This window comes from Poeciliopsis prolifica, unplaced genomic scaffold, assembly GCF_027474105.1.
Source record: "Poeciliopsis prolifica strain line A6 unplaced genomic scaffold, Auburn_PproV2 SCAFFOLD017, whole genome shotgun sequence".
NCBI classification, from domain to species: domain Eukaryota; kingdom Metazoa; phylum Chordata; class Actinopteri; order Cyprinodontiformes; family Poeciliidae; genus Poeciliopsis; species Poeciliopsis prolifica.
Window position 1 is genome coordinate 4,837,926 of NW_026562392.1, and position 27,209 is coordinate 4,865,134.

The 27,209-nt window shown below is 42.0% G+C and overlaps 1 protein-coding gene across 1 annotated transcript in view; it reads right to left on the bottom strand.

Moving 5' to 3' along the window:
* The window catches only part of LOC129367640 (nuclear factor of activated T-cells, cytoplasmic 1-like), a 68,306-nt gene that overhangs the window by 12,903 nt on the left and 28,194 nt on the right, over positions 1-27,209 (bottom strand). The window contains exons 7-9 of the mRNA XM_055042223.1: positions 22,166-22,221; positions 19,232-19,364; positions 11,063-11,710 (exon numbers count right to left, since the gene is read on the bottom strand). Of these exons, the coding sequence (XP_054898198.1) occupies positions 11,063-11,710; positions 19,232-19,364; positions 22,166-22,221 (837 nt within the window). The remainder of the gene's footprint in view (positions 1-11,062; positions 11,711-19,231; positions 19,365-22,165; positions 22,222-27,209) is intronic.

The window sequence follows — 27,209 nt, forward strand, 5'->3', positions numbered from 1 at the left end:
TAAAAAAAAAAAAAAAAAAAAAAAGAAAATAATAATAGTTTTTATTTCCATTGAATGTCAGAGGAAGGAAATGATAATTTTCAAGTTGGAAAAAGTATGCAAGAAGGCAAAATTCAAACCATAATCATCACTCCAAAATCCAACATGGCTGCCGAATATTCAAAACAAAGCATGTTTGAACGCAAAACATGTAGAAACATACGATGCTACTGGCAGCTACAGCGAACAATAATAACAATGATTAGTCATGTAGGATTTTGTAATTGAGCAAAACAATTACAAAATCTTACACATTGATTGACTTCAATTAGGGCTGAACAATATGGCTGAAAATAAACAATTATATAATCAGACATTTTGCAGTAAACATTTAATGTAAACAATTAAACCAGATGAAAGAGCCCATCTTTAAACATTTAATGTGTAATTAAACACTTCGCTGTATTAAACATATTTCAGGTTCATGACATGAAGTAGATCCTGCCCTAGAATTTTCTGTAATTGAACATTACAGGTAACAAATGTGATGATCATCTGAGGTAATGCATTTCATGAAGATTTAAAAAAAATATTTGTTAAATACAAAATTAGTTAAAAAATAAAAAAGGGGTCAAAATGTAATAAAGATGAGTGTGCTTCATCTATACAAGAAGAACAACTTCAAACTGATTTTGAGTTAAAGGGTCATGATTTGGAAGCTATTGAAGAGAAGATATTTAGTATTAAAGTTATTTAAAATATTGAAAATGACTAAAAAATTTCATAGAGGATGATAGTGCGTCTCTTGTAATAGCACGATTTACCACTTTTTTGTGTCAGTTGGTCACAAGGTAAGGCATTTATTTACAAGAGTGTTTGGTTCGGAAATGGACGGTCCCTATGTGAACCTCCGAGTGTTGAGGAGGCAGCGGTAGAGAACAGCTGGCTGGAATTAGGATTCATAAATCGGATCAACCTTGAGCCAATATCCAACTTGAGAACAACTTCACTGCGGTGGGTAACAATGAAAACACCAGAATACCGTTTGTTTTGGTCTGTGGCCTTTAAAGATGGCGCCGAGTGACGTAAACATCACATGCAGAGACGTTGGTTCCAAAGCTCTATTGCATTATATGTTATGGATTTATCATCCAGTCGTAACTTGCGTGCAGCACGAGGTTCAGTTGTGTTAGATGTCATTCCTAGATTTACAATGGAAATGGAGCTGCATAAATAAAAATTTATCCAGTTATTTCACTTAAATATCATTATATTTTCATGGACAGTAACTCAGAAAGCATGAGTAGGTCAACAACATAATATATATGTATACGTCAAAAGTACTTTTTGTTTTCTATCCTAAATAAAGAGTTGGAAGGTAAATTTTTAAGTTTTTTTTTTCTTTTTTAAATCTGCTAAAGTGTTTGTAGCTTTATGTTGCTGCAGTTTCTGTGGAACATCTCCTTTAATTTCAGGATACCTCGTAAAAAGCTCTTTCCCCTTTTTTGATAGCATGCTGCCCCGGGCAAATCTGAGCTCAGCTGAGTGCAATCAGAGAGTCGGGGGACCGGTTGAAGTTTATTCTTGCCATGGGTCATATGTCGACAGTAGGACACTTACAGTTCAGCGGTTATGTGCATTCCCTCTCCTAACGTAAACCTGTTCACCCACCGCTCGGTAAGTCTCGGCGCTGCAAGTGGCCACTGGTGGGAAAGGAAGAAAACGTGATGTTTAACTTTGGCAGTGTTTTTCTTTCTTTGACTTTTACCGTTTTGGTTTTAGCAAATTCAGTTGAGGAAGAAGCACGTAGGGTCTGTGTGTGTGTGTGTGTGTGTGTGTGTGTGTGTGTGTGTGTGTGTGTGTGTGTGTGTGTGTGTGTGTGTGTGTGTGTGTGTGCGCGTGTGTGTGTGTGTATGTGGGTGTGTGGGGAGAGAGAAAGAGAGACGGAGGTAAAGAAGCACATTTGCAGTTCTAAAAGCTGCCAGGGAAAATCACGATTGTATGCTACTTTCTTCCACCTCAGATTTTCCCCTCTTCTCTTCTTAGCCTGTCTGCGTCTCTGTCTCCTTTATTTCTATGGCCGACCTGTTTCTGCTCATGCTCGCTGAAAATTCCTGGATGTGAGGAAAGAATGAGAGTCTTCTGACCCTCAAATTTATATAAAAAGCTTTGAAACACATCTTGAGGCCTTTGGGTATTGTTCTACTTTAGTCTCACCAGATAGTCAGAAAAACAGACGTCCTTTGGCTAAAGGTCATAAACCCATCCCTATTTTGGTGGCCTACTTTTTCTTTTTCTTTCGTTACTTTTACCGTTGACCTCCATGGAAAAAATCTGTAAGGTCGCGTCAACGCAAAAACAGGTACGTTTTACTTTTTGTGACTGATTCTACTTTCACTGCTCCAGAGTTTTTATTTCACTCACTTACACTTTCCATCTCCACAGCCCCTCTCTCTCTCTCGTTCTCCCCCACCCACCTTCTATTTTCCGGGGTATTTTGTGTACTGAGCAGAGGGTGAGCTCTGCCAATAGCTCCAAGACCCGCCGGCTTCCCCCATCCAGGCAAGCTGGACCAGACCTCTATGTTGACATCCGTCGCTGCAGGATACTGTTTCACTGGGCTAACAAATTTCATATGGGGAGCTGTTATTAAGCGGTCTGGGATGGAGACCTGCTCCTGTTTACAGATGCCGCAGGTATTTTTATACGTTGTAAAGACAACAGCTAGAAACAAGAACCTCGGCACGTTACCGCGTTCTAATAGAGACTCGCCTCTCTTTACCACATTTGACTGCTACAACTGCTTTGGTGTCCATGTTTTTGGACACTTCATGAGGAAAAAATACTAATCTTGCCCCCCTCCAGGCCCCTCTGTGAAACGTTCGATTTATTAAAATGAGTGTGCTTATTTTGTGTTTTACTGCAAGACTTTTCCAAAGTGCCTTTGCAAAAGTATTCACCCCACTTTTTATGACAGCACAACCACCACTTTAATATATTTTTGTGGGATTTTATAAGTGGGGAAGAAGAAGAAAAATGATACACGGTTTTCATTTTTATTTCTACTATTGTAAAATTTGAAAGGTGTGGGCTTGCCAGTCTTTCCAGGATTTCCTCTGACAACCTTCACCCATGATGCTGGCCCTAACCAGATGTGATAGTTGGGATGTGTTCAAGGGTTTATTATCTCCAGTTAACCCTGAGAAAGCTCCAAAGAAATATCCATAGATTTTAGAAAAAGCCAATCCTCCTGCACAACTTATATCGACAATGAACTTATCACGACAAACATCTGTAATTTTTAAGTTGTTTAACGTTGATGCCAAGATTCTTCATGCGTTTTATTGTGCTTTTATTGAAAGTGCTTTAGCCTTTTGCATCATCTGCTGCTGGGGGGTCAGAAATGCGTCTGCGGCCCAGAAAAAAAATGCTCCCAGTTAAACGGTGACAACAGCGAGTAAATTGTCATGAATTGCAAAACACTCCATGCAGTGTATTTACGTGGAGTGGGTGGTCAACAAGGCAAACAAAATTATGATTGACAAAACCGATCCACTGACGAAAAACTTTCATTCGTTCCACAAGCTATTAAGCTGCTAAATATGTAACATAGATGTTGTGTATTTGCAGGAATGCCATGTTGGTCTGGATGTATTTGTGATTTATTTTGTGTTATAGATTGAGTGACTGTAAGGCTATCTATCTCTTTAATGCTATCTGCAGAAATCGTGATTGACATCCAGCCACATGCCTGGATGTACAAATAAAGTAAGATAAAGAACTAAAAGCAGAAAGATAAAAGCCAAACTCAAGTGAAAAGCAACAATCACTTAAATGGTAAACTTGTATAGCGCGTTTCCAGTCATTTTGGCCACTCAAAGCGCTTTACATTAAAATCAAATTCACCCATTCGCACACACCGATACGCAGACATTATGACATTTGTCATTATGTGATATGCAGACCGGTGGGCAATTTGGGGTGAAGTGCCTTGCCCAGAGGCACATCGACATATGACAGGAGGAAGCTGGAATCAAACCTACAACCTTCCGATTGTAAGACGACAACTCTGCCACACAGCCACAGTCGCCCGCTGCCTTCTGCTTGGAAGAAAGCTCAGGTCATTTTGTCAGAGCAGCTCGTCCCGTTGACATTTGTCATAATGTGATTCAGTAATGAGAGCGTCTGGAATGATGAGGTAACTCCATGATCACAGATATACAGAGGAAGCCCCCGGCCAAGCCGCAGGCCGTGTTTTAGTCCTGACCCTCTGTGATCCATGCGGCTTGGTGGCTTTTCAACGCGTGTCTCCCAAACCTCAGAATGTGAGCCACATAAACCGAGCCTCTAAACGGCTGCGTCAGGAGAAACTATCAGACAAACATTATATATGACGAGGCAGCAGTTAGAGTTTAAATGAAGTCTCAAAAATGTGCCAGTTGAGTTTTATATTCAAGTTCATTTTTGCACTTTTTAAGCATCTTAAGATCACTGGAAGAAAAGAAAAAAAAAGTATCTGCATGGCAATTCTCCTTCATACTTTTAGTGGCTATTCGGCGATACCAGCCCCATTTAAAACCCAATTCAAAGTCTCTCATCTAAGTGTCTCCGTGTGTGGACCCCAGACACAAATGAAACTCAATTTGTTTAGATAATCTCACGGCAGCTTTTCAGCAGACGCATTCTTTCACAGTGACTGTGGATATTATGACGGAGCGACTGAAACCAGACCAGATCTCCTGGCTGAGCCGCCAAGACCTTCGGTGTGCAGACACACGCATGAATAAAGAAAGAAGAAGAAGAAGAAAAAAAGAATCAACCTGCCAAAATGAATGAATCTAATTTTTACAGATTCATGGTGCTAAACGATTTAAAACCAACAATGTTCCAAATGGTTGTTACAAAGCTCTAAAAGTTAAAGACACAGACTCCCTTCGCCCCCCGAATGCTAGCGCTGTTTCTAACTACAAAATCTGATTAGCTGCTAAACTGCAAGCAATTTGAGGCAACGCTGTCAATAATTGCGTGGACTTTCGAATATGTAACAGAAAGCTCTGATAAGAACCAGAACCTTAGAGGCTCTTATGTTCAGCCAGGGGACCGAGAGACAGGATTTGTAAAAGGAAACAGAGTGTGCTAAGGTAATTCAGAGGACTTCCGCAAAACAGCAAAGGTATTTCTCCTCTAATGTGAAGACATCACGTAATCTCTTGGTTCCATTAATGTACTTCAGCTGCATCATCTATCCTTTATATTGCAAGTGAATATTGTTTTAAACCACACTGATACTCACTTTATGGGAATGTTTCCCAACTGAGAGCTTTTAAGTTGTACAAAGATTTTTTTTCTCTCTCTCTGTAGGAAGGTAATGATCTTGATCTCCCTCGGTACCTGACAACAATTAAGTTTTGGACGATCAAGGAAAGAAAGCGCTGGGTGTCTGAAATTTTATAAGCTAATCATTTTTTGCGCAAATACCACCGTAATATCTGCATTGATCTGCATGTTGAATACCTAGCTTCACCACTTCAAGTGCACAGCGAAGTCTGTGGAACTGGATAATGGGCAATAAGAGGCCAAAGCTGCTCAATTCGCACAGAAGGAGTAATGGTTTTTAATCTCAATGAGAGAAAATTGAATCAAATCTATTGCCAATCCCCAAAGTATAGTTGTTCTTCTATATTGTTGGCAGTCAATGACTCTCAAAGGCGAACACGCGAGTGCACCTACCAATTAATTCTTCCTCTGGCTATAAAACTTCTTCAAGAAGCTCAAACTTTTACTTATATGTCTCCGCGAGACGTGCTGCCAGGAAAACGGATTCCTAATATGAGAAGGCAGCAATAACAACAACAGCAAATATCCACATCCTGCCTGAAGTCATAAATAATAAAGAAGCCATCACGGTTTTTTCTTGTACCTGTCAATACGTCTACATGTGGAAGGAGACTATGTTCTAGGCATTGCACTTAACCACAAGACAGCCTCTCTTTCTCAACACTATTAGTCAGACCTTGACCTGCTCCCTAAAGGCTAGGGTTCAGAGGTTGAGTGGACTGAAAGCGCGCTGCCCTTTTCAGTGCTTCTGCATTGAGCTGACCATACCATCTTAAAATGAGAGAGAGAGACGCACACCACCTATGCATCCAGGAGCAGTCCTTCCTTGCCTAATCCCCATTAGACACTTTAAGCTCCTCTCTAATGAACACCCTTTACCCAAAAATCCTCTCATTCCACTGCCCCCCGCTCCTCTGCGACCCTGCCTTGCGGCACTCTCCAATGTTAGCTACTCAGCATGTTTTTCAGCATGGTGTGGATGCGCTTTCAATCATCATTAGGGGGTTTTGCGGAGTCCTGGGGTCTGGGCAACGTGCCAGAGTGTGTAAAAGTTTCCATGAGGAATGCCTCGAGTTGCCCTCGGAAGCGTCAGAGCCGAGTGGAGGTTTTCAAGAAAGTCAGAATCCTTACTTTGTTGTTGGGAGGAAGGAAAGAGGAAAGGAGGAACTGACAATATTGCTTCCAGTTTGAGAAAACAACCCTCACAGTAGTTGTTTTTTCTTTTTTTTTTTTTTTGTTTAAATGCACCGCCTCTGAATTTAACAGGAAACAATCACAAGGAAAACGACAGCGCAACATGGAGCAATCGCAGCACATATGTCAAATGTCAAAAAAGTCAGCAGAGGCTGCATTGTGCTTTGTGTTTGTCTTATTTTGGGGAATAAGGGCCCTCTGTTTCTCTGAGAGGCAGCTGGTAGAAATCTAGCTCCCTGATTAGTCCAAGTTCCTTTGCTGTCTGCTGCTTTTAGCTGCTTTTCATGACATCACCCTTTGCCAAAGCAGCTAATGAGACAGGACAAATGGCATAAGCCTCAAACATCTAGAATAGGTAGCCACTGTTTCTGTTCCTTCCACACCCACTTGTCCACTGCAGAACACCTAATGCTAACAGAAACCATCTTACAAGAGAAAGACTGATTGTTTTCAAAGGAAATAAGACTGTATATATATATATATATATATAAATATATATAGTTGCAAAAGTGTCACGTGTGTATGAATGAGCAGGGTACAGTTTTAGACATGTGGGGAAGGTGAAGTCATTCGAACCAGCCTTGAGAATGATTAAAGAAAATGTGCAAATGCTTAAACTTTTCTTTTTTTAGACTTAATTAGTGCAACTCAAATGTTAATAGCGCATGTACTCATGTACGGTGATGTCATTTGTCTGCCCTCTTCCAAGTCATGTGCCTTATAAAACACAGATAGTGGGGTGTGAGTAAATATGCAATGTCTAAAAATCGGTTTTATGTGAGCCTGACCATAAGCTGTTTGCGACGTTGAGTCAACAATGCAACCAGGCATAGTCTTCGCTCAGCGGGTGTTTCACCCTCTGCTGCTTCCACCCACTGAACCATGCGGGTCTGTGAGTATATCTCCAGCTAGGAGCAGCAAAACTGTGGCGGGTGAGAGCCAAGATGCCACTGAGTCGAAATGTTTAAGCCTACTGCCAATAGGAATCTTCCTCTAGCTCCCCCCATCCTGACTCCACTGCACGAGAATAATCACCTTCTGCTTTATGCTGCCTCCATCGCAGAGCAGGGAAGACTTTAACAGTTTATGACAGGGAGAGTGTATGGCAGTCTGGGGGCTTTACACCTCCCTGCACACTAACCCAGGTCCTTGCGGTACAGTAGCTCACTGTTGATAACTTGAGGGATTTCTCGGGGGCTGCGTAAAATCTGGACCTGGCCAGAGAGACACATTTCCTCTGGATGATGGGAGCCGGAGGCCTCCGCGCTCAAGCGTGGGTGGTGCGCCACTCTTGGGGAAGATCAAGTTTGCTCCCGCAGACTCCAAATCACCGGCCTCCCGATTGCTAAGGAGGAGAGCTATTCCACACGGCTGGCGTTAAATCACCGCTACTGTGGTGAGGTCATCCGCCTGTCTTGCTTCTCTAATGGAGCACTGCCTCGCTAATATAGGGCGGTAATGCGTGTGAACAGGGAGCGGGGCGCCCTGCAAGCTGCCTTCCGATCTTATTTATTTTAGCTTAGGGCTCATTTAAGGGGTTTGGGATGGGGCCAGGGCTTGCGAGCAGCAGATGCCTTGGCAGTGTGCTGTTACCACCGCACACTTACCGGGACTCCAGCAGCTCACCGCAGATGCTCGCTCAGACATTAGGTGATGCGAAAAGGCAGCTCGCTGAGGTTTTCAAGGAGCTGCCTCGCAGTCCTTGTTCAATCGAAGCACATTCCTGCGCGTCGCTAATGCAACTGTAATCACTAGCTGAATATATCTGGCCACCGTTCTTTGAGGAGGATTGCTAAAGTGATTGAGTACTTTACTAGAAATAGGACTGCTTGATAAATTTTGCTTAAGTTCATCCGTTTGCCTGGTCTGACAGTGCTGGACAGATGTTTCCACATGCTCATCGTTGGCACAAAGGTTTTATTGTAATTTTAATGTTGTTTTTTTTTGTCAAAGTGAACTGAGGATTTCATAAACATCTGCAAGGATTTTCTAAAAGACAAAAATTCAGTTCAAATGTTTTTGGTAAAAATAAACTTTTTAATAAAATATTCACAGGGGAAAATAATTTACCATTCTGCATAAAGAGAAACTAAATTTAACTTGATGGTATCAGATTTGGACACTTTTTCTCATAGCGTATGTTGAACTATGTTTTTCTTTAACTGTTTGTTTAGATAAAGGGTGGCCTTTCACTAGTGGCCTAGTGAAAGCTCAGATCCAATTGAGATGCTATGACATGAGTGCCATCAAGCGTTTGTTTGAAAAATCAGTAGCTGTGGAGACCTAGTTGCTGTCAAGGGTAACACAATTAGCTTTTAGGTTTCGGACTATTACTTTTTCACATCATGCCAATTTAGTTTGAACATCAATGTTTACATTGACAAGTGAAATTATTATATGAAAATTACATTTTGTGTTTACCCAGGTTGACTCTGCCTGATATCAAATGTGATTGACAGTCTAAAACATTTAGGCGTGACAATTTAAAAAGAAAAAATTTTTAGGGGGAATCTCTAACAAAGTATCTTCATTTTATCAATATGCAGTAATGCTGTAATTAAGATGTATGTAAACACAGAGGACAAATTTAAACTGAAGGTTACACTTCAGTGTTACTAAGAACTCATCCGAATGAGGCACAAAAATAAAACAAGGCACAGGGGGAAGAAGGAAAAGTTTAGCATGAGACAACAGACTCGTCTCCTTATAGTTTGTTGATGAACTGTGGACTAAAGGGACTCATCAGTGCCGACAGAAGTGCTGAGAGCTGAATTTCATCTCAATTACAGTCCTACAGCAACACGCCCCTGGTCCCCTCATGCCTATCACCCCTTTAGTCCCAGAGCGGCTGAGTGGGGAGCAGATAAAGTGGACAAGCGTGCACAAATAACCACATACACATCGTAGGCAAGAGCAGATCGCTTAACAAAATGTGCGCAGGAAAAGCGATATTCCTGAGTTTAGTGTGGAGGTGTCTTTGGCCAACCTCCACAAGGTCACAGACAGATTTTATTTACTATCTTAGGCTGGCAGGATGCCAGTATTGTGATATATGAATGTATATCAAAACAACAAGTGCTACTTCTGTTAGCATAGATAACAGGTTGCTGACCTGAGAGACCTAACGTGAAATGGACACAGGAGGCAATAGAGCCAGCCACATGGTCCCATGGGTGTGACTGGTTTCTCTGCCAGAGGGAGAGTAGTGACCCCACAGTCTCCCTTGATGACGACAGTCACACTGTGTCGACTCCATGGAGAAAACGACGGGAAAACAAAGCCTCTGTCTTCCGCCCCTCGGCATCGCTCCCAGAAATATGAAGGGGGGGATTTCGGGGAGGGGGAACTGCGGTTTGGTTCAGGAAGCCCCTACCCATTGTTTTGCTTCCTTCATTAGTCGTCGTGTCAACAGGTTGGCTCGTTATGCGTGTGCCACTGTTTTTGTTCTGCTGCACCCCGGCTGACCTTGGTGCTCTGATGTTTTGACAGATTGTTTCAAAATCCCATCAAGGCAGTTTAGCGTTTTGAAGCAAAGCAGCCGATACGATGCTGGGGCCGAACGTTCCACCAAAAGCAAATAAATCAGAAGGGTCTAAAATTAAACAAGCGTGACGCAAATCTGCTGCTAGCATTTCATCAGGAAATACTAAGAGGTGCAGCAGGGTGTGGTTTTCTGTGAAGAGCTGTAGATAAGCAGTCATGTATGGCAGGCTTATTAGCCTCATTAAGATAAGGTTTTATTGGAAAAAACATCAACTACATCTAGCTGTCCATCCATTGTCTTCAACTTATTCAACATAAGCTCAAAAGGTAGGAGCCTCTGGGGGGAAACCCAGGGAACATTTTCATGGGATTCCTTGGTACTCACATTCCAGAGGGTAACTATTAGCCCCCAAATGGTAAATGGTACTTGTATAGAACTTTATCGAGTCTGGAGGACACCAAAGAGCATCACATTACATTCAATCATTCACCCATTCACATGCTGATGGTGGCAAGCTACTGGATAATAGCCATAGTTGCCCTGGGGCAGTCTGAAAAAATGCTCCAAGTCTGACCTTTGGTCTCCACCCACTGTGATGTGTCTCAAGTGAAGTCATCCATGAGACATCTTGATCAGATGTTTGAACCATCTCAGCTGCTTACTCTCTGAGATATACCTGGATGATGGAGCTTCTCACCCCGTCTCTAAGGCCAAGTCCAGCCCCCTTGTAGAGGATGCTTGTTTTGGGTGATTGTAAGCAGAATCTCATTTTTCTGGCCATGATCCATATCTCACAACCATAGAAGAGCAACAGAGCAGAGACTGGTAAATTGAGAGTTTTGCCAAAACATACCAAACCCAAACATACCAATACCGAACCCACATTATGGCATATGTACAAGAGACATATTTACCCCATTCCGTTCCACCACCACTTGTGCAAAAGACTCCAAGATGCTTGACCTCCTTTGTTTGAGCCAGACACTTACCCCAGAGATTCACCCATTTCATTGATTGTGTTACTAACAGTTTCAGTTCGTCAGAATGAGTAACTTTGCAGTAACTCACCATCATCGAGATACATCTGATCCAGTTCCTGGGGCTCTTGCTTGATGGTAATGTCCATTGATGCTGGAGTGGTGTCTTCATCTAGCAGGCTGGGCGGACTTCCTGCAGCCTGGGCTGAGCTGCCTGAAGCCTCTGCCTGGCTGGGGCTGTACGCTTGAAAAAACGGTGTCTCCGCTGGCCCACCAGGAGTGGAAGGGTGAGACACTGGGGATGATGAGGAACTGCTGTTGGCATAGACCGAATGGTGGTAACCAAGGGAACCTGGGCTACCCTGGGAGTGGAGCACCGCTAGGGAAGAGTTGTGATCTGGCGACGTCGGGTGCGGAAGGCTTGGACAGGAAGGGGTCTCCTGAATGGGGGACGCTACAGTGCCTGGTGCGGCAAGAGTTGGGCTGTTGGGGAGGCATTTGTTGTATGCAACAGGGGACAGATCGTGCAGGGTGGGGCTTGAGCTGGGTGATGACGGTGGCATGGCAGCATGGCGGGGCGGGCAAGGAGGGTAGCCACCAACCAGGCAGGGGTCAGGTTCAGCAACAGGCATGATGGACGTCAGCCTGGGCTGGCCGTAGTAGGGCTTTGAATGCATAGACAGCCCGACACTCCCAAGAGAATCATACTCATCAGTGGGCTCGGTTTTTATTATTGGTACTGGAAAGAAAGAGCAGAGAGAAAGTGGAGATGTTAAAAAAAAATAAAAGGAAATAAAAAGTCAACGTGAAAAGAAGCCACGTGGCGCAGTGAGTCCATGGATAATAACTGTGAGCAAATACAGTTTTGGCCACAATATCCTCCCTAATACCAAACAACCAGTGGATTTAGGCTCGGCATGAACTTGGCTGTATCTTTTAACGGAGAAACCCCTCACCCGTCGCACCCCTCTCCCCCATCACCACCACTATCCTTACCACAGCATGAAAAAGTAGCAAAACAGGGGGAAAGAAAAATGGATGAGTCATCAGTGTGGAAAGCCACAGCTGGCTCTAATAATGAGTAAGACCTATTTTCTTTGGAATCTCCTCCAACTCTGATATCCAATAAAAGTCCTTTAAAGCACTGGACCGCTGCTGCCGCTGCTGCTCTAGGAGCCCAGGACCCCCAGGTTTCCTCCACACACTCTGGAAGTAATTGATTCTCTCAGGACCAAAAAGATAGACGGGGAGCGAAAAAAACCCCGAAGTTGATTTGATTTTGATTAGACTGCCTGAGCAGCATAAGAGGTTGCAGAGCTGAGCCTGTGGTTTTGAGAGCTTCAGACTTCAGCTAATGCAGGAGAGTGCTGTGACCCCCCCCACACTTGATCGTCCTGCCTTCTCTCTTCAAATTTCTTATCCAATGCAGCCAGTCTGCATTACTTCCTGAGAGCGCTTCTTGAGTGACAGGTATCAGGTGCTTCCACTGCACTGTTACGGTTTTGTTGTCTAAAACGGAACCAAAAAAAAAAAAAAAAAGATGGAATGATATCTGCATTTATGGGCTTTTTGCCGAGTTATTACAAAAGTACGTAATCACAAACTGTGCCAGGACAAAACTAATTGGCTGGTGTTAAGATACCCTAAAGTATAACAAAGTCTTCAGAGTCACAATGGACATTCTGTTTCTATTCCTGCACATTGTTGAAACATATTAATGGGTGTGGTGCCAGCCTTTAAAAGTTTCTGGCTATGCTTGCTGCAAGTGACATTTACTCAGAGGCATGGAGTTTTCACTATGAATAGAGTGTCTGTTTTCAGTGCGTGAGATTGTAAACAGCAGAGTGTATGAGTGGTAGTAGCAAGTAAAGGTGCAAATGAAGCGTCGGTCTGTCACGTGACACGCGGCCTGTTTTTCACTGCGTTATAATTTATGTTTTTTTTTTCTTTTCGACTGGATTTGAAAAGACACTAATCACACATGTAGCCTCTGGGGTGATGAGTGATAACGCAGGAGGGAACACATTTACGTCAGCTCTCTGAGTTTTAAAAGCCAAGGGACCAGGCTTTGGTGTGTTGGGGAGCGTCGTAAGGCACGTCCCGTGATGCACACGCCTCCTCTCCACAGCCTGGGGAGTAACAAATAAGTCACATGGTCACACTGCATCCAAGCCTTTCACTTCTCTGCCATTTCTTAGTTTAAATGGATACCAGATTGCCATAAAACCATGTCAGTGATGTCAAGTGGAAACCATAAAGTATTTATTTATTTTTTTTAAATTTAGCTTCACCAAATCAGACCATTGGTTATTAATGGAAATTTGATCTCATGACGACTTAAAATCCTGTTTAGTACGAGTTGTGACGTTAAAAAAGTTTGACAGAGCCTGACAACAGTCGTTTCCATTTGGCTAAATAGGAACAAAAACAAGCGATTTTTCAAATCAACAACATAATCCTGAGGTTCCAACACTGAAATGCAGTACATTCTGCCCTTCCAGTTAAGGAGAATTTATGAGAGAAAACTAAGTTCACGAATAAAAAGTTTATTCAATATTCAATAGATAGTTTTTTTTTCTTCCATTGCAGCAGACACAAATAAAATTTTCTTCCCCCTGAATTATCTGAATTTCCTTTCCATTGAGAAAAAAATTTACTATTTCACCACACAATAGAAAAGTTGCCAGACAGTTGGCAACTGCGCTCATCAACAAAAACAGCCAAGCACCCAGATGACATGGTTCAGGTTGAATTTAATTTGGTACACATCCAGACGAGTAATAGGTCTGTATATTATTAAAATGATAAACCGGGACATCTAGAAAGGGCTTTTAGACAAACTTTAGCTGACTTAAGTACTAGCATCACAAGTGGAGTGTTATAAGGCAGTGGTTAGAGTTGGCATTGTTAGAAGTTGAGTAGAAGTTGCATTTTGGTTTGCTTGAAGTCGGAGTGTTGAAATGTAGAGCCATATGATTCTACAGTGACAGGATGTTGGAACCGCTGGGCATCCACCTGTCGAAAAGGTTCTGGTTTTATAAGAAAGACCACAGTAACACAGAGTGGTTGACTTGGTTGTCAAGCATTGAATAACTTCATAATATCAGCATCTTCTATACCGACCCAAGTACTTAAACCCTTAAAACTGCTTGTGAAGTTTCACAAAATGTCTGGAATCATAAGACAACAGGTTCAGCAACCAGTCACTACCACTAGAGTGGCTGAACTCTGAATGGTCCCGTAACCACGGGTTTTGAAAACTTAATTGATGGAATTTTCCACCAATTAATTTAGCCATTCATTGTTGGAATGGCTAAATCCCATCCACATATGAAATTCAGTACGGTCTGATATTAGGGATCCTGACAGGATAGGGCTTCACGAGTGGCAACCTGCGACCACATAGTTTAACTAGCCTAAGTGGCAAAGAGTATTTTTTTCAACAAGATAAAGCCAACACATATTCTGATGGACTATAAAGTGTCATCTTGAAATCCTTCCATTGCCAACCGGCCTGTGCTTAATTTCTCCAATCTAACATGTTGGATAACCCATGACTTCGACTCAGATCCAGGGCTATCTAGACTTTTCAGAAGGCCTGAAGGGATATGCTATCCAAGACAACTGGTACTTCCAAACTTCATTCTCAGGATCAACACAAATATTTGACTTCTCAACACCTGCTGTTTCATTTTATGTGCAACACTCAATTTGGGTGCAGAAAGTTTTTTGGCAACGAGCGTATTTCCTCCTAACCAGTGTGTTACGGCTTGAAGACAATAACGCTCTGCAATTTTCTCTTCTTCCCCAGTAGTTAACTCTGCTGTCTGCTTGCATTAAACTCATTAGCTGTGCACTTGTAGCTTTAAAGAGCACTTGTTAATTTGAAAATAAAATGGAATAAGGTAAGCAAACATGTAGATATTTGATTCCTTAATAGTGGTTTGTCTTTTAAAACTATTGCAATTGCAGTTACAGCACTGCTGTGCAGCAAAAATTATTTATTTTGGGGTAAAGATCTGCAATAACATTGGTAGTGGAACTGGTGGTAGTTTAACTCGAAGGTACCTGGTGCAGTGCGTCCTGATGAGACGCAATCTGGTCACCAAACATACTCTGGTCGTTAGAATAAGGTATGTGGGTTTCATAAAACTTAGCACAGGAGAAATGACTGAAACAGCTATGTCCTTGTGCACATTTTGGAAAACCATAACTCGACAAATACTTATAAAAAAGAACAACGTGTGGTTCAGAAAGTCTTCCCGTGTGTGTGTGTGTGTGTATGTGTATGTCTGTGTAACAGAACATGACTGTGGCAGTCTTCTCCCAAACTCCAGCCACAAAGAAATGGGGTGTGGAGCAACGTTAAGAATAGAACTTGATATTTTAGAGGAATCTCCAAATGGCCTGTAAAAATAAAGGGGTTCCGAGAAGTTCTTTGTCCAAGCAACGGTTGTTGCCAGCATGTTTCTGGCATTTGTTGTTTAATGTGGTTGGTGAAAACTGTTTCTTATTTGAAGAGCACCACGTCACATCGCTGCTCATGTAACAATGATTGGAAGGGTGCTTGGAAAAGCCAGTCTCACTGCAGAAGTCAGACAAGGGCAGTTGCACGGACCTCCTAGCATCATGGACAAACATGCAGGCTTGACTCCAAATGCAGCTGATGGCATATAAAAACTGAAAATGTCTTTTTGAATCAGTGAAAGATTCCAGTTATGCAAAAGAAAGGCACATTTTTACTGTAGTATGCATTTGTGTATTAATATAGACATTAATATGTTGTGTTTTCCATCTTGCTATGTAGATTGGAATATAAAAAAATGTCTCTAAATGCTTAGAAATGATATTCGTTTGAAAAAAAAAAGTTCTACATTTATGAAGTATATATGACACTTTTGATGCAAAAGTGTTTTGACTAGTGTATGTATGAACTGGGATCCACTGAGCCAGAACAACATATCTGTGTTCCACTGTGACATTGCCTTCTAGTTTTTATCTGTACTTAAAAATCTGAAAACAAAAGATCAATGTTTCTATACACAGTCTATAAGCAGCACTACATTGTCAAATAATAACTGATTTGATCACAAAATAGGTGGGGTGTCGTTTGCTTATGCATAATGTCATTTGACATTCTGAATGAGAGGATCTTCATTGGCACTGACCGAGAACCTGCACAGTGTAGCATGAGGTAAACATTATATTATTAGGTGGTTACGGCAACATTTGAGAAGCACTTGTGGCAGTTCTATAGCAGTAGAGCAAATGTGTGCTATAGATCATAGCAGAATACCCACTGTGCAACATTTTTTGTCACATCAGTCACATTAAGTTGAATTTGCTCCAGTATCACAGTGTAGTTTTAATGCCTGTTTTAATTTTCAGTCAACTTTTTAATCAAGAGATAAGTACAGTTTTTTTTAAGAGAGACATTGTTTTTATCTGGAGAATTACATTCAAATTCGGTTGTACAATGTTCCATTGTTACAATGAGTTTCTAATCCGTTCTGTTCACATGTGAAGAGGATGATGGTGCGACACCATTTTTTACTGTACCTAGAGCAGAAACTCTTCCCGCAGAATTGAAATGGGGGGCAAAGCATGATCCTGTGGAGGTTTTTCTGTTTCTGTCAGACTACAACAGGAAAAGGACTATGTTTTTATGATGCACTCCTGATGCTACCACTTCACTATACAGGCAGCAACAAGCAGTGTGAGGCTGATAAAATCTGCTGACATGTCTTGAGCAATGTGCTCTACTGAAGCACCATGTGTCAGCAGACACGCTAAACCATCCATTTCTTTTTTCCTGTGTTTTCTCAGTGCGTTAAGCTGTTTGAAAGCAGTGGCTGCTGATAGCATTTTCATTAGCGTCAAAGAATAACAAGTGGTCACATGATCTGAATGGAAAATAAAGGCGGTTTTCAGCATCTGTGGCCCCGAGAGTGTTAGCTCCATCCTTCCGCTGTTTCAAACAAGTGGGTCTATTTTAAGGCTTGGGCTCGCCTTTTTATAGCAGAACAGACACCAGAGTGTGAAAGAAATGTTCTCTCCCTACAACGTCACTGACCACAACTGAGCTTGAAGTGGGACCATGGGCCGGAAGACTCTTTTCATACGAGCGAGCAAAAAGTGTTGACAAATGTTTGTGTGTGCGATTGCGTGAATGTGTGGGTGTCTTCCCTTCCCCAGCCCACCCCGAGTACCTTGCCGCAACGTCGCTCGTTTTACTCACTGTTGACACACAAGCACATACTGAAACCCTCAAAAGCAAAGAGCTTCACTCGGATTTCCTCTTTCAGTGTAGCTGTATTGAAACTCTTACAGTCATCAGGACTACAAAGGGTCTCTTTAAGCTGATTATGACCTTTATGCAGCATTACTTTAAATTGCACATCCATGGTTTTAGTGTTTGTCTGAGGGGGAGTCTAGAGTTGAGTGATCTCAAAAATATTTCAGTTTCAGCAGTAAGGCAACATCAAATAAGCTATTGAGTGCTATTGGGCTTGTGACATTTATTTACTCATTTCTTTATTTTTAAGAATAGGCATTTTTTTCCCCCTTTTTTTCATTATGAAGTAGGACTACGAAACAGTGGCCAAAGTCTAAATCGAATTTGAGGCTCACCGTTTCTTGCTCTGACTCCTGTGGCTTAATTATGCATCTTTAAGAAGGTACTTGCTCTTCTTGTGTGGTCCACAGTGTGTTTGTGGTTTACTTGGCAGCAAAAGGGCGACCACGAGTCATCTTTTAATAAGAGTTGTGTTTGTGCACAAAAAAATGGATCAGTGAAGGAGCCTCGTAGCATTTTCTTTGTGTCTGCCTGGGCCCTCTGTCAACGGCGCTCGTTCATACCACGACCAGCCTCTGCAAAATCGCTGGCATTTGCAACGTTTGTGTAATTCAGTTACATTTTATGTAATGTGACGGCACAAAGCAGCGTATAGTTATGAAAGGAAAAGCGTACATTGTTTACTAAAGTTTTTGAGAAATCTTTATTTTAAGCCTCCTATTACTCTGATACTCCTAAATGAAATTAAATTGAATCAATTACGGCTCTTGGATAACATTCCATTTTATAATATTATAAATTTTGGGGGGGGGACACCAGTTACATGAAGAAGTGTGATTTATTAAACTGCACATAGTATGTGCGTTCAATCATATTTTCAAATGTATTGATAATTATTGATACTTTCATTGAACACAGAGGAGAAAATAGCAAAAATAACAATCCTGACAATACGAACAGTTCTGGCTTTCATTAACTGGAATTTATTTTAAAAAATAAACAGATAAAAATTATCACAATTAATGAAAAAACAATGCTATAAATGCTCACACCAACAGGCAGGGCTTAAATATACACCATTTTGATGTTTATGGTAAAAAAAAAAAGAAAACTGTTTATAGTTTGAGCTATTTATCTTTATCAATCTGTTTGTAATCTCCGAACCGGAACATTCTACATTTTATGAGGTCTCTATTCTCGTGTGCTTGTCTCCTGTGCCCATCAAATATCTGCTGATGATGTAAATGTCACATCTTATTAACAGCTCTGGACCTAAAACAAGCTGCCCACTATCTCAGAGGCTCTGGATCCATTAAGCGCCAATCAATGAAAATGAGATATCAGGTTTGGGGATCTAATGGATTCCTCTGGTGATCACGATGTGGATGCACGTCTAACGCAGCCATCATCACCCTTGTCTGCATATACGCAAGGAGAAGATTTCTAGTAAAAACCTGGAGCACATTTTTTTAACCCGTTTTCTTGACTAAAGCTTAGTTGTGTCATTCTGAGAATTCCATTATGAAAGCTCCTGACGCCTATTTCACACTATATCACAAACCTTTCATAAATGACAGTTTGTGCGTGCGTGTGTTTTTATGTGCATCGTCATTCCTTTGTTGGGGAACCATGGGTTCATTGTGTGAGGCAGGGTGTAAAAGGCAGGTCCCCGGGAGGTCAAGTCAACTACACACTCGATTACTGACAGCACTTGTAGTTTCTGTCACTCAGCGGGTCAACCTCACAGCTGCGGAACGCCGCACCACTACTGCATAAACACCCCGTCTCATCTTCTGCTCTTTTTCAATGGCTCAAGCTTACTGTTTCCAGCCAGGATGTCAAAGACACCCGACAAGAGCAGGCTACAAATCCCTTGTGGCATGTCGACAGTTGAAGGCAAACTACAGATTATAGATGTCAAGAAGCATGCCTGCGTGTCTTAAAGAAGATCAGGCTGAGGATTACCGCTTGCAGGCACATAGGTGAAGCGCTGGTACTGGCTCCTCTTCCTCTTGCCGTTGCAGACGTAGAAGTTGACTTGCACAGGACTCGATATTCTCTGGTTCCTGTAGGGTGGGATCTCCACAACGAGAGTATTCTAAAGTGCAAACAAAACACAGCAAGGTCACTCAAATGTACCACCTGTACACCACACTGTCACACTGTTGCACATCAATCTTTCAATTCACTGGTTTAGGAAGGCATGATAATATTTCTTGGTAATCCTAAAACTTTCTACTGTACATGTGCACCACTGCAACAGAATCAATGCAAACGTGACTCATTTTGCTGCAAAAATCCAATAATGTCTATTTTTGTTTAAAGCTAAACCATCCTAACGCTTGACTCACCTCAGGATGCTGCACCGTTGAAACTAAAAGGAAAACTAATAGTATGACTTACTTAATATTTCACCTAATACATATTTGACAACAATTTCAGTGTTATTCCACTATTCCTTAATAAATAAAAAAATATATAAAAAAAAAGAAAACATAACTGCAAAAGGAACGTTTCCTTTTGCATCAGGGTGTTTATGTGAGGACAATTCATTTGTCCTCACACAAATGAATTGTGGGAATTCTAGATTCTTGATGCTAATAAATGAGCTATTCAAAACTGGAGTAAATCAAAAATGACAAATTCTTCAAAGGCATGACAGATCTTGATGTTTACATTTCAAATTCAGTTCCACATTTAACAATATATATATATATATATATATATATATATATATATATATATATATATATATATATATATATATATATATATATTTGTGTATGTATCATATAAGCAAGACTTTATAGATGTTTAATGATGTTTTAATGTGGTCACGAAGCATGAGCTTTCAGTACTATACAGTAAACCCTTGAAGGTTTCAGAGATTAATCAACAAGTATGTTTATGTTTTATTGCTGGTCTGCATTTAGGGTAGTGTTTCCATGAGACTGGACTGGGAGCTGGTCTAAATGAGCTCGTCTGGACTGTGCAGAAGCAGTAGTTGGGCCCCTGAGGCTCGTCCAGGCCCGGTGTTTTTCTCTGAGGAAAACCCTTGGGCTTTTAGCTTTTTTTTTCCCCCCACATGGCACAGCAAAGCAAAGCAGAAATGCCGGCTTATTTGTTTGCACAGCCGCTCCATGTGCAGGAGGGGTCACCTGTAACCCCTTCAATTACCTGCTCTGCTGGACTGCAGCAGGTCTGGACGGATATGAACTTTTGACTGCTTTAATTCTGACAGGGAAACATGGAGGAATCTGTTAAGGTGTTTATGTGCAATTCCTGGGATAGTTGTCGCTCTCTTGTTCTTTTTTTACAGTCCGCAAGCAGGGCAAAAATGACAGGAAGCAGGTTTTTGTCGGTCATCACAGTGCATGCGGGGAGGGCGGGGGGTGAGGAGGGGGTAGTTGAAGGTGAGATCAAACCCAGTCTGCCTTTCCATATGATGACAGAGAAGGCATGCAGGTTGCTGATTGTGTGTGTTAGATGCGTGCATGCACACTGCGTTCCCTCTCGATCACAAACAACCAGTTAGCACGCTCTGGACAGCAATAAAAACACAGTCAGTCAGGCAGACTAGGGCACTTAAAAGTAGTCTGGTTGCAACACATATAAACAGAAGGCCTGAGCTCTCAGTTCGCCTCTCTCTTTTTGTAAAGACGATGGCATCTTGCAAAGGCTTTCATAGTCCTCTAACTTTTTAAACTTTTGGCAAATAACTATTATGGATTTTACTTGATAGGCCAACACAATTAAGCACATAATTAAGAGAATATGTACTGTTTCAGTTTTTTATTTTTGTTTATATATCATCAATACTGGATTTGTGGAATTGGTAGGAATACTTTAGTGAGGCAGTCTGCAATTAAACACATTGGTGCATGCTGTTATCAATCCCATCTTCTTCCAACATCACCTCCAGCATGTCCTTGAGCACCCACTTTTTGTCCAGCATCTGCAACTCCGGCCGACAAACACCAACCGGATTTAAGACACAATTAGCTACAGGAGTCCACATTTACCCTGCTGATGCAACCACATCATTTACCTGAGTGAAATCGCAGCAGCAAGTGAAACTAAATCCTCCAACGGCACCATTTAGAGGCAAGTGTGTTATTCTAGAGCCTTTTGCCAGTATAAACTCCCTCTGTTGGTTTGCAAAGGCAGGCGGAGGATGCAGCGCCGCAGATCAAAGGTATCAGAGGTTAAAAACATACTATCATCACGCCAGAGCAAACAAGTTTTCCACTACCCACCACTTGGCTCTGAAAGCAGACCTAACTAACCCGATGAAATCTTAATGAACTCCAGAGCACAAGAAGCTCTCTGTGACACGGAGAACAACATTTACTTCATTCCCCTCTGTTGACAATTCCCTTTTGGTGAGTTTTATATTAACACAATCTGGACGTGTGACTGTGCGTCAGTGAAAATGAGTGCGCTGGTTTATTTTCTCATTAAAGCCTTCGTGAAAAGCAGCAGGTAAAAACAGGGGTGTGATCCGCTTCTGGCTGCACGCTCACGAGCACAGATGAGGTGTTTAAGCCCAGCTCACCACAACTCTTCGCTGTGAACTAAACGTCTGGCTATGTGCAGAGGGCTGAAGCGATTTGGGTGTGTGTGTGCGTGCATTTCAGCATGTTTCTGCCCGTGTTGTTTTCAAGCAACACCACAGGTGAAAGTGTTTGTCTCCAGGACGGTACGGTGACTTTGTGAAAATTCCATTCAGGATTGCATCGACTAATCAGCTTCGCCTGCGTTTTTCAACACGTCTGTGTTTTTCAATTTGTAATGCCTTAGTGAAGGTTACATCATATTTGAGGGACAAATGAGGAGGAGACCGAAGAAAGGAGAAAGTCTCAAGGGGGAGAAAGACTGAAGAGACAGAAGGGTACTTACAGTTTTGACAGAGTCCTTGTCAACCTTGGCTTCTGTCTCCCACAGATGATGGCCGTCTGTTGACACAATAAAAACAATATGAAGACATCTTAAACTTCTAGATTGTACAATCCAATAGACAATAACTAGTGGATGGCAGACCCTAACCCTACTCCCTAACCTCTGACCCTTCCCTAAATGTGCAGAAGATTGTTCCACAAGAAAATAGTTTTCTTGGACATAAGAAGTTTTAGCTTGTGCCTTAAGATGTGAATTTGCCTCTAGTCTTAATCCTAGAGGCAAAGGATTAAGACAAGAAGTAGAAAAGAAGGACTTTGCTCTCCTATGACTATTATATTTTGTTGGGTTTATCCAGTTATGGATAAGTTTAAGCCAAAATCAACAAAGTTGCAAATCAGTCAAGGAATCTTAAATCATAGGGAGAGTTGTTTCACCATCCATCCATCCATCCATACATACTTGCATCCAGATAAGTCTCCAGAAGTAAGATCTCATCCATTCATTCATTCATCCTGACAATGACAGTTTATGCTTGACCCAGAGATCTGTCTCCACGGCAGCATTCTCCAGCTTGTCTTGACCATCCCAAGACACTCCCAGTGAGGATAGCTCACCCCTTGTTGGCAAGTAATGCGCACCAGATCTGTCTTCAGGAATATAACCTGGCCTACATAATCCTGACAAAGTTTGCCATTTTCTGTAGTTGTCAAATCCTTGAAGTTTTCACTGCTTCTTGCCTGACCCCTCTACATTCTATTTGAGACCCTATTAGATCCAAAAGCCGCAGACATAGGAAGTGCTTAAGAATACAAACTGACACCATGTTGAGGTGTCAACTCTGTTGGGTGTGAGACAACCAGAACTGGCTTCTATTAAGTAAGAAATGAAACCAACAATAACTTGCTTCTGCAAGTCTGTGTCCCTAATGCATGCTCTCATATTTGGTGTTTCGTGTCAGTTTAGATCATGACAGTTTCTGTTTGCTGTTTTACTTTCCTGCAAAAAGCCAGAAGTCTTTTCTCCCTCCCCTCATTCCCACCCTGTTGATGTAAAGAGGTTTCCCTCACTGCTTTGAACTAAAATGTCCTTATGAGCTACTGCAGCTGCTGCTGGCCTGTAAAGGCTCTGCTCACATTCTTTAGTTTTCCTTGTGATTTCATGCCTCGCATTGTGCGAGCAGACATTCTGGGATCTGCTGGGGCAATCAGCGACAGTCCGCGGTGCAATTTCTTTTTTTATGTCCAGAACCCATGAGTCATCTGTCAAGAAGTGGCAGTGACACAGTCCGGCCTTTGTGTCAGTGACACACCATGTGAGGTAACAGCGTGGTTACTGCAGCGCGTCTGCTATGTGTTAGCGACAGAATGAACAGAGCCATGGTAGGAAATGCTGCACTTCGCATTAGGATCATAAAGACAGGAGGATCAGTGTCATTTTCCAAAGTACTGCAATCAAAGATACAGCAGATCCAACATCATCTAAAAAAAGGCGATTCTTTTTAAGTGGACTATGTTTTTCACATTAAACCATGAGTGTAAAAGCAAATGGACTGCAGTCAAACTTGGACCGTTATTGTTGAGATGTGGTAGTGGGGGACGGGTGGTCAGCTTTATTGTTCTGAGAGAGAAAATCAATTGATTGTTCCAAAACGGCCATATTAAACACGGCAGACGACAAAAACAGATGGTGCACAGATTAGATAAGAACTTCCTATTGCGGAACTTGGTGAAACTAGATCTGCATATGGAAAAGTGTGCCTCACTCTGATGAAGACGACAGGAAATAGCCACGGGGTATTGCCTGTCGGACAACTGTGTGGTGAACGAAAGACACGGCGCATGTGGCAGGTGAAAGAGAGGCACACATATATAATGTTGAGAAGCTGAAATGAGCAGAGCAGGGCAATTAGAAAGAGCACAGACACAGGGAAGGTCATAACAAGGGAGAGAGGCAGATAGAGATGAGCATTCCTCATGTTACGTCTAGAGGAACCAAGAGGGAATCTCGGCCGCCTACGCTCTGGGAGACTCTCCAAGAGGGAAACCTTAGACTACAACGTCAACGCGAAGCTCCAGTCGTAAACATGTTTTTCAAACTCTTCATCTCTCTACCTCCCTGTTCATATCTCAAATCCCCTCCGCCCCCGCATCTCCATTTGTACCTCAACGTCACTTCGCCCGAGCAACAGTTGTTCAATGCTTTCTCGATCAAACCTGGAGCATCAGAAATGCTGTGGTCGGACGGTCGGAGCGCGGCGTACGACCGATAACCACAGGTCTTTCCATTCGCTCCTTCTTCCCTTCAACATCTGCGAAATGCTTCTGTTCCCGACAACACCTCCTCCTGCAACCAACCTCCACCCACGCGCAGTGTGCACAAACAGATGCAGACACATGCAAATGTGCAACCACGATATCCTTCACCTTTGTTCTGGCTTTCAACTGAGATTACAGGAGGTGGCGAAGCACGAAACAATGGGGCGCCGAATGCAGAACGGTAGCTTTGTCCAGCTTTGTCCCGGACCCATTTTAGAAGACAAATAAATGGACACACACACTCGTATTTTGAGGTTTGACACTTGAAAGGTAAGTTTTCTTATAAGTGATTTTGTTGGGTAAAGTAGGTCCACAAAGACTAAAACCAGGCATCTTTGACGACATTCTTCAAGCAATTAGACCTTCTAGGGCGGTGAGGCGTCTTTGACTCATCAGCTTCATCTCCTCACAACTCCTCACCCAGGATGTGAGCCTGGTGACAACCTGGCAACGCTGGTTGTTACAGCAACGCTCACTCAAACAAAATCTCATTTGTCCTGTTTTCTTTGATTAGCCTGGAAAACGATCAAGAGGTGGGCGGGTTCTCCATCTGGTCGAAATGAATAAAAGATCATTATATTGCAGATAAATATTTCAGACACACGCTCTGACTCACTGCTTCAGCGGTCCCGACAGCTGACTGGTGATATATTTAACCTCACACTGAACTTACAGTTTTCGACAGCCAGAGGTAAAATTGCTTTCTAAAAAGCACAGTTTTTGTTCGTGGCAGTCTTCAGCGACCAAAAAGAGTTCAGTTCAGGATATTTTGAGGATGGAAAATATGATTCACATGCCTAATTAGGGAGGTTTTCTCGTGAAACAACCCAGATGTATTTTGCAGCCATATCCCCCCCCTTTCTTTTTTTTTCTTTCTTTTTTTCCAGATTGGATTTTAAGAAGTATTTCCCGCCCCCTTTCCTGTTTACATATCTTGAGTTTATTTTCCATTTTATTACCTTTCTACTGCTGCTGCCGCGCCTCCTGCTCCTGCCTTGAATTAAAATGCTTCAGTAATTTTACACACACGATCACTGCAAACACCTTGCTACCCATGGAGGAGCGAAACCAGGAGGCTGGAGGGATTCCCTGGTGACTGATTCCAGAGATACAGCTGCGATCTCCTCCTAAGCACCTGGCTTCTACCAGTCTGAAAAACTGGAGCAGTTGGATAAATAAGGGTCTGTTTTGGATCCAGAGGTATCTGTATAAATTAATTCCTGACAGTGGATTTATGATGGGTTTAGAGTCAGGACGTCAGTTGTTGTAAAGTGTTTAACGAGAAAGCTGTGAGGTGACTTGACCTTAGACCATAAAGGCTGAAAGACGGGGCTCAGTCTGGTTTATCTGGGTAGAATTGGACACAAAAATCATAAGACGCTTCGTATTGGCTAGCACTCACAATATGAGTGGAGAATATTTTCAGCTTGAAAGTGGTTTCCATTAGCCACAGATTGGCGCAAATTGAAATTATGAAAAATAAATTAGCTTGATGGAAACAGGATACTTTTGAAAAAACGTTTTTTTTTTTTTTAAAAAATTTTTGCTCTAGGATTAGGTGGTTTTTCAGCTGAATAGAAATACGTGTATTTCATAAATTGAGCCATGTGATCAAGAACTCCAGACATTACTGCTGGCAGAAATGACAAAGAAGGCATTAGGAAGTATTAGGAGGATGATGTTTTTTTTTTTATGTGCTTGGGAAAGTGGCTCCACAACTGTGTCATTTAAACATGTTGATTCCATAGCTCTTATGCAAAATTGCAGACTACAATTCTCCCAAAACTCTGCAAACATAGCCGTTCCCAAGAACAAACAGCTAATCCAGAAGCACCAGCAAGAGCTAATTGGCTGTAGTCTGGAGATCAATAAAACTGTAGATGCTAGCTTCAGGATTGGCACTAAAACAGTTTCCACTCAGCGTACTCATGCATATTATGGTATATTTGGTGTTTGAACTATTAGATATAATCTTTTTTTAAGGAGTGGGAATATATCCAGAATCTAGCTATTCTTTAGCCTGTCAAAAACCAGCCCCTGTTCAAAGTTACTTGCTTTGTACAGAGGGTTTGCACTTTTGGCTATTGAGAAGCTGTTGCTGCTAAAGTTTTAAATTTTACCCGATCGGTGACATTTGCAACCGTGATATATGTACTGTGCTAGTTCGACACTATGAAGTCACCAGAAATCATCTGGGCTGCAAAGAACCATCCTGCGAAGAGAGCAGCACCTGATGGTTATTATTAGTAGGCCTTGAGAATGGCGTTATGACTGGCAGCCACATTGGTTTTGATACATAAAAAAAAGAAAAACTCAAGGTTTGCTGCTGTAAAATCTGCCATAAAAACGCATTGATGTTTCTTCACTTTAATTGAAAAAGTATTTTTAAAAGTCTGGCTTCTCATTCATGTGAAGCCACTATTACTTAGCAAGGTGGTTGCCCATGGCAACATTAGTCCAAGACCCACCACCATGTAGAGATGCACCCCACACAGCAGTGTTTACCAAGCATTACTCCAGAATTAGCATCGTAAATCATGCCCTGGTCAGTGCAGTCAGATGACGATGCCAAAGCCGAGTTTAGACACACCAGATGTACAACACCTCAACCAGCTTGTCTGGTGTTTAGACTTGCCCCGTGGTAGCTCTCTGAGTCGAATGTAAACAGCCTTTACATGAACTCTGAAAAGTTCTTCCAGCAGAAAATCACGATAACTGAATAATATTAC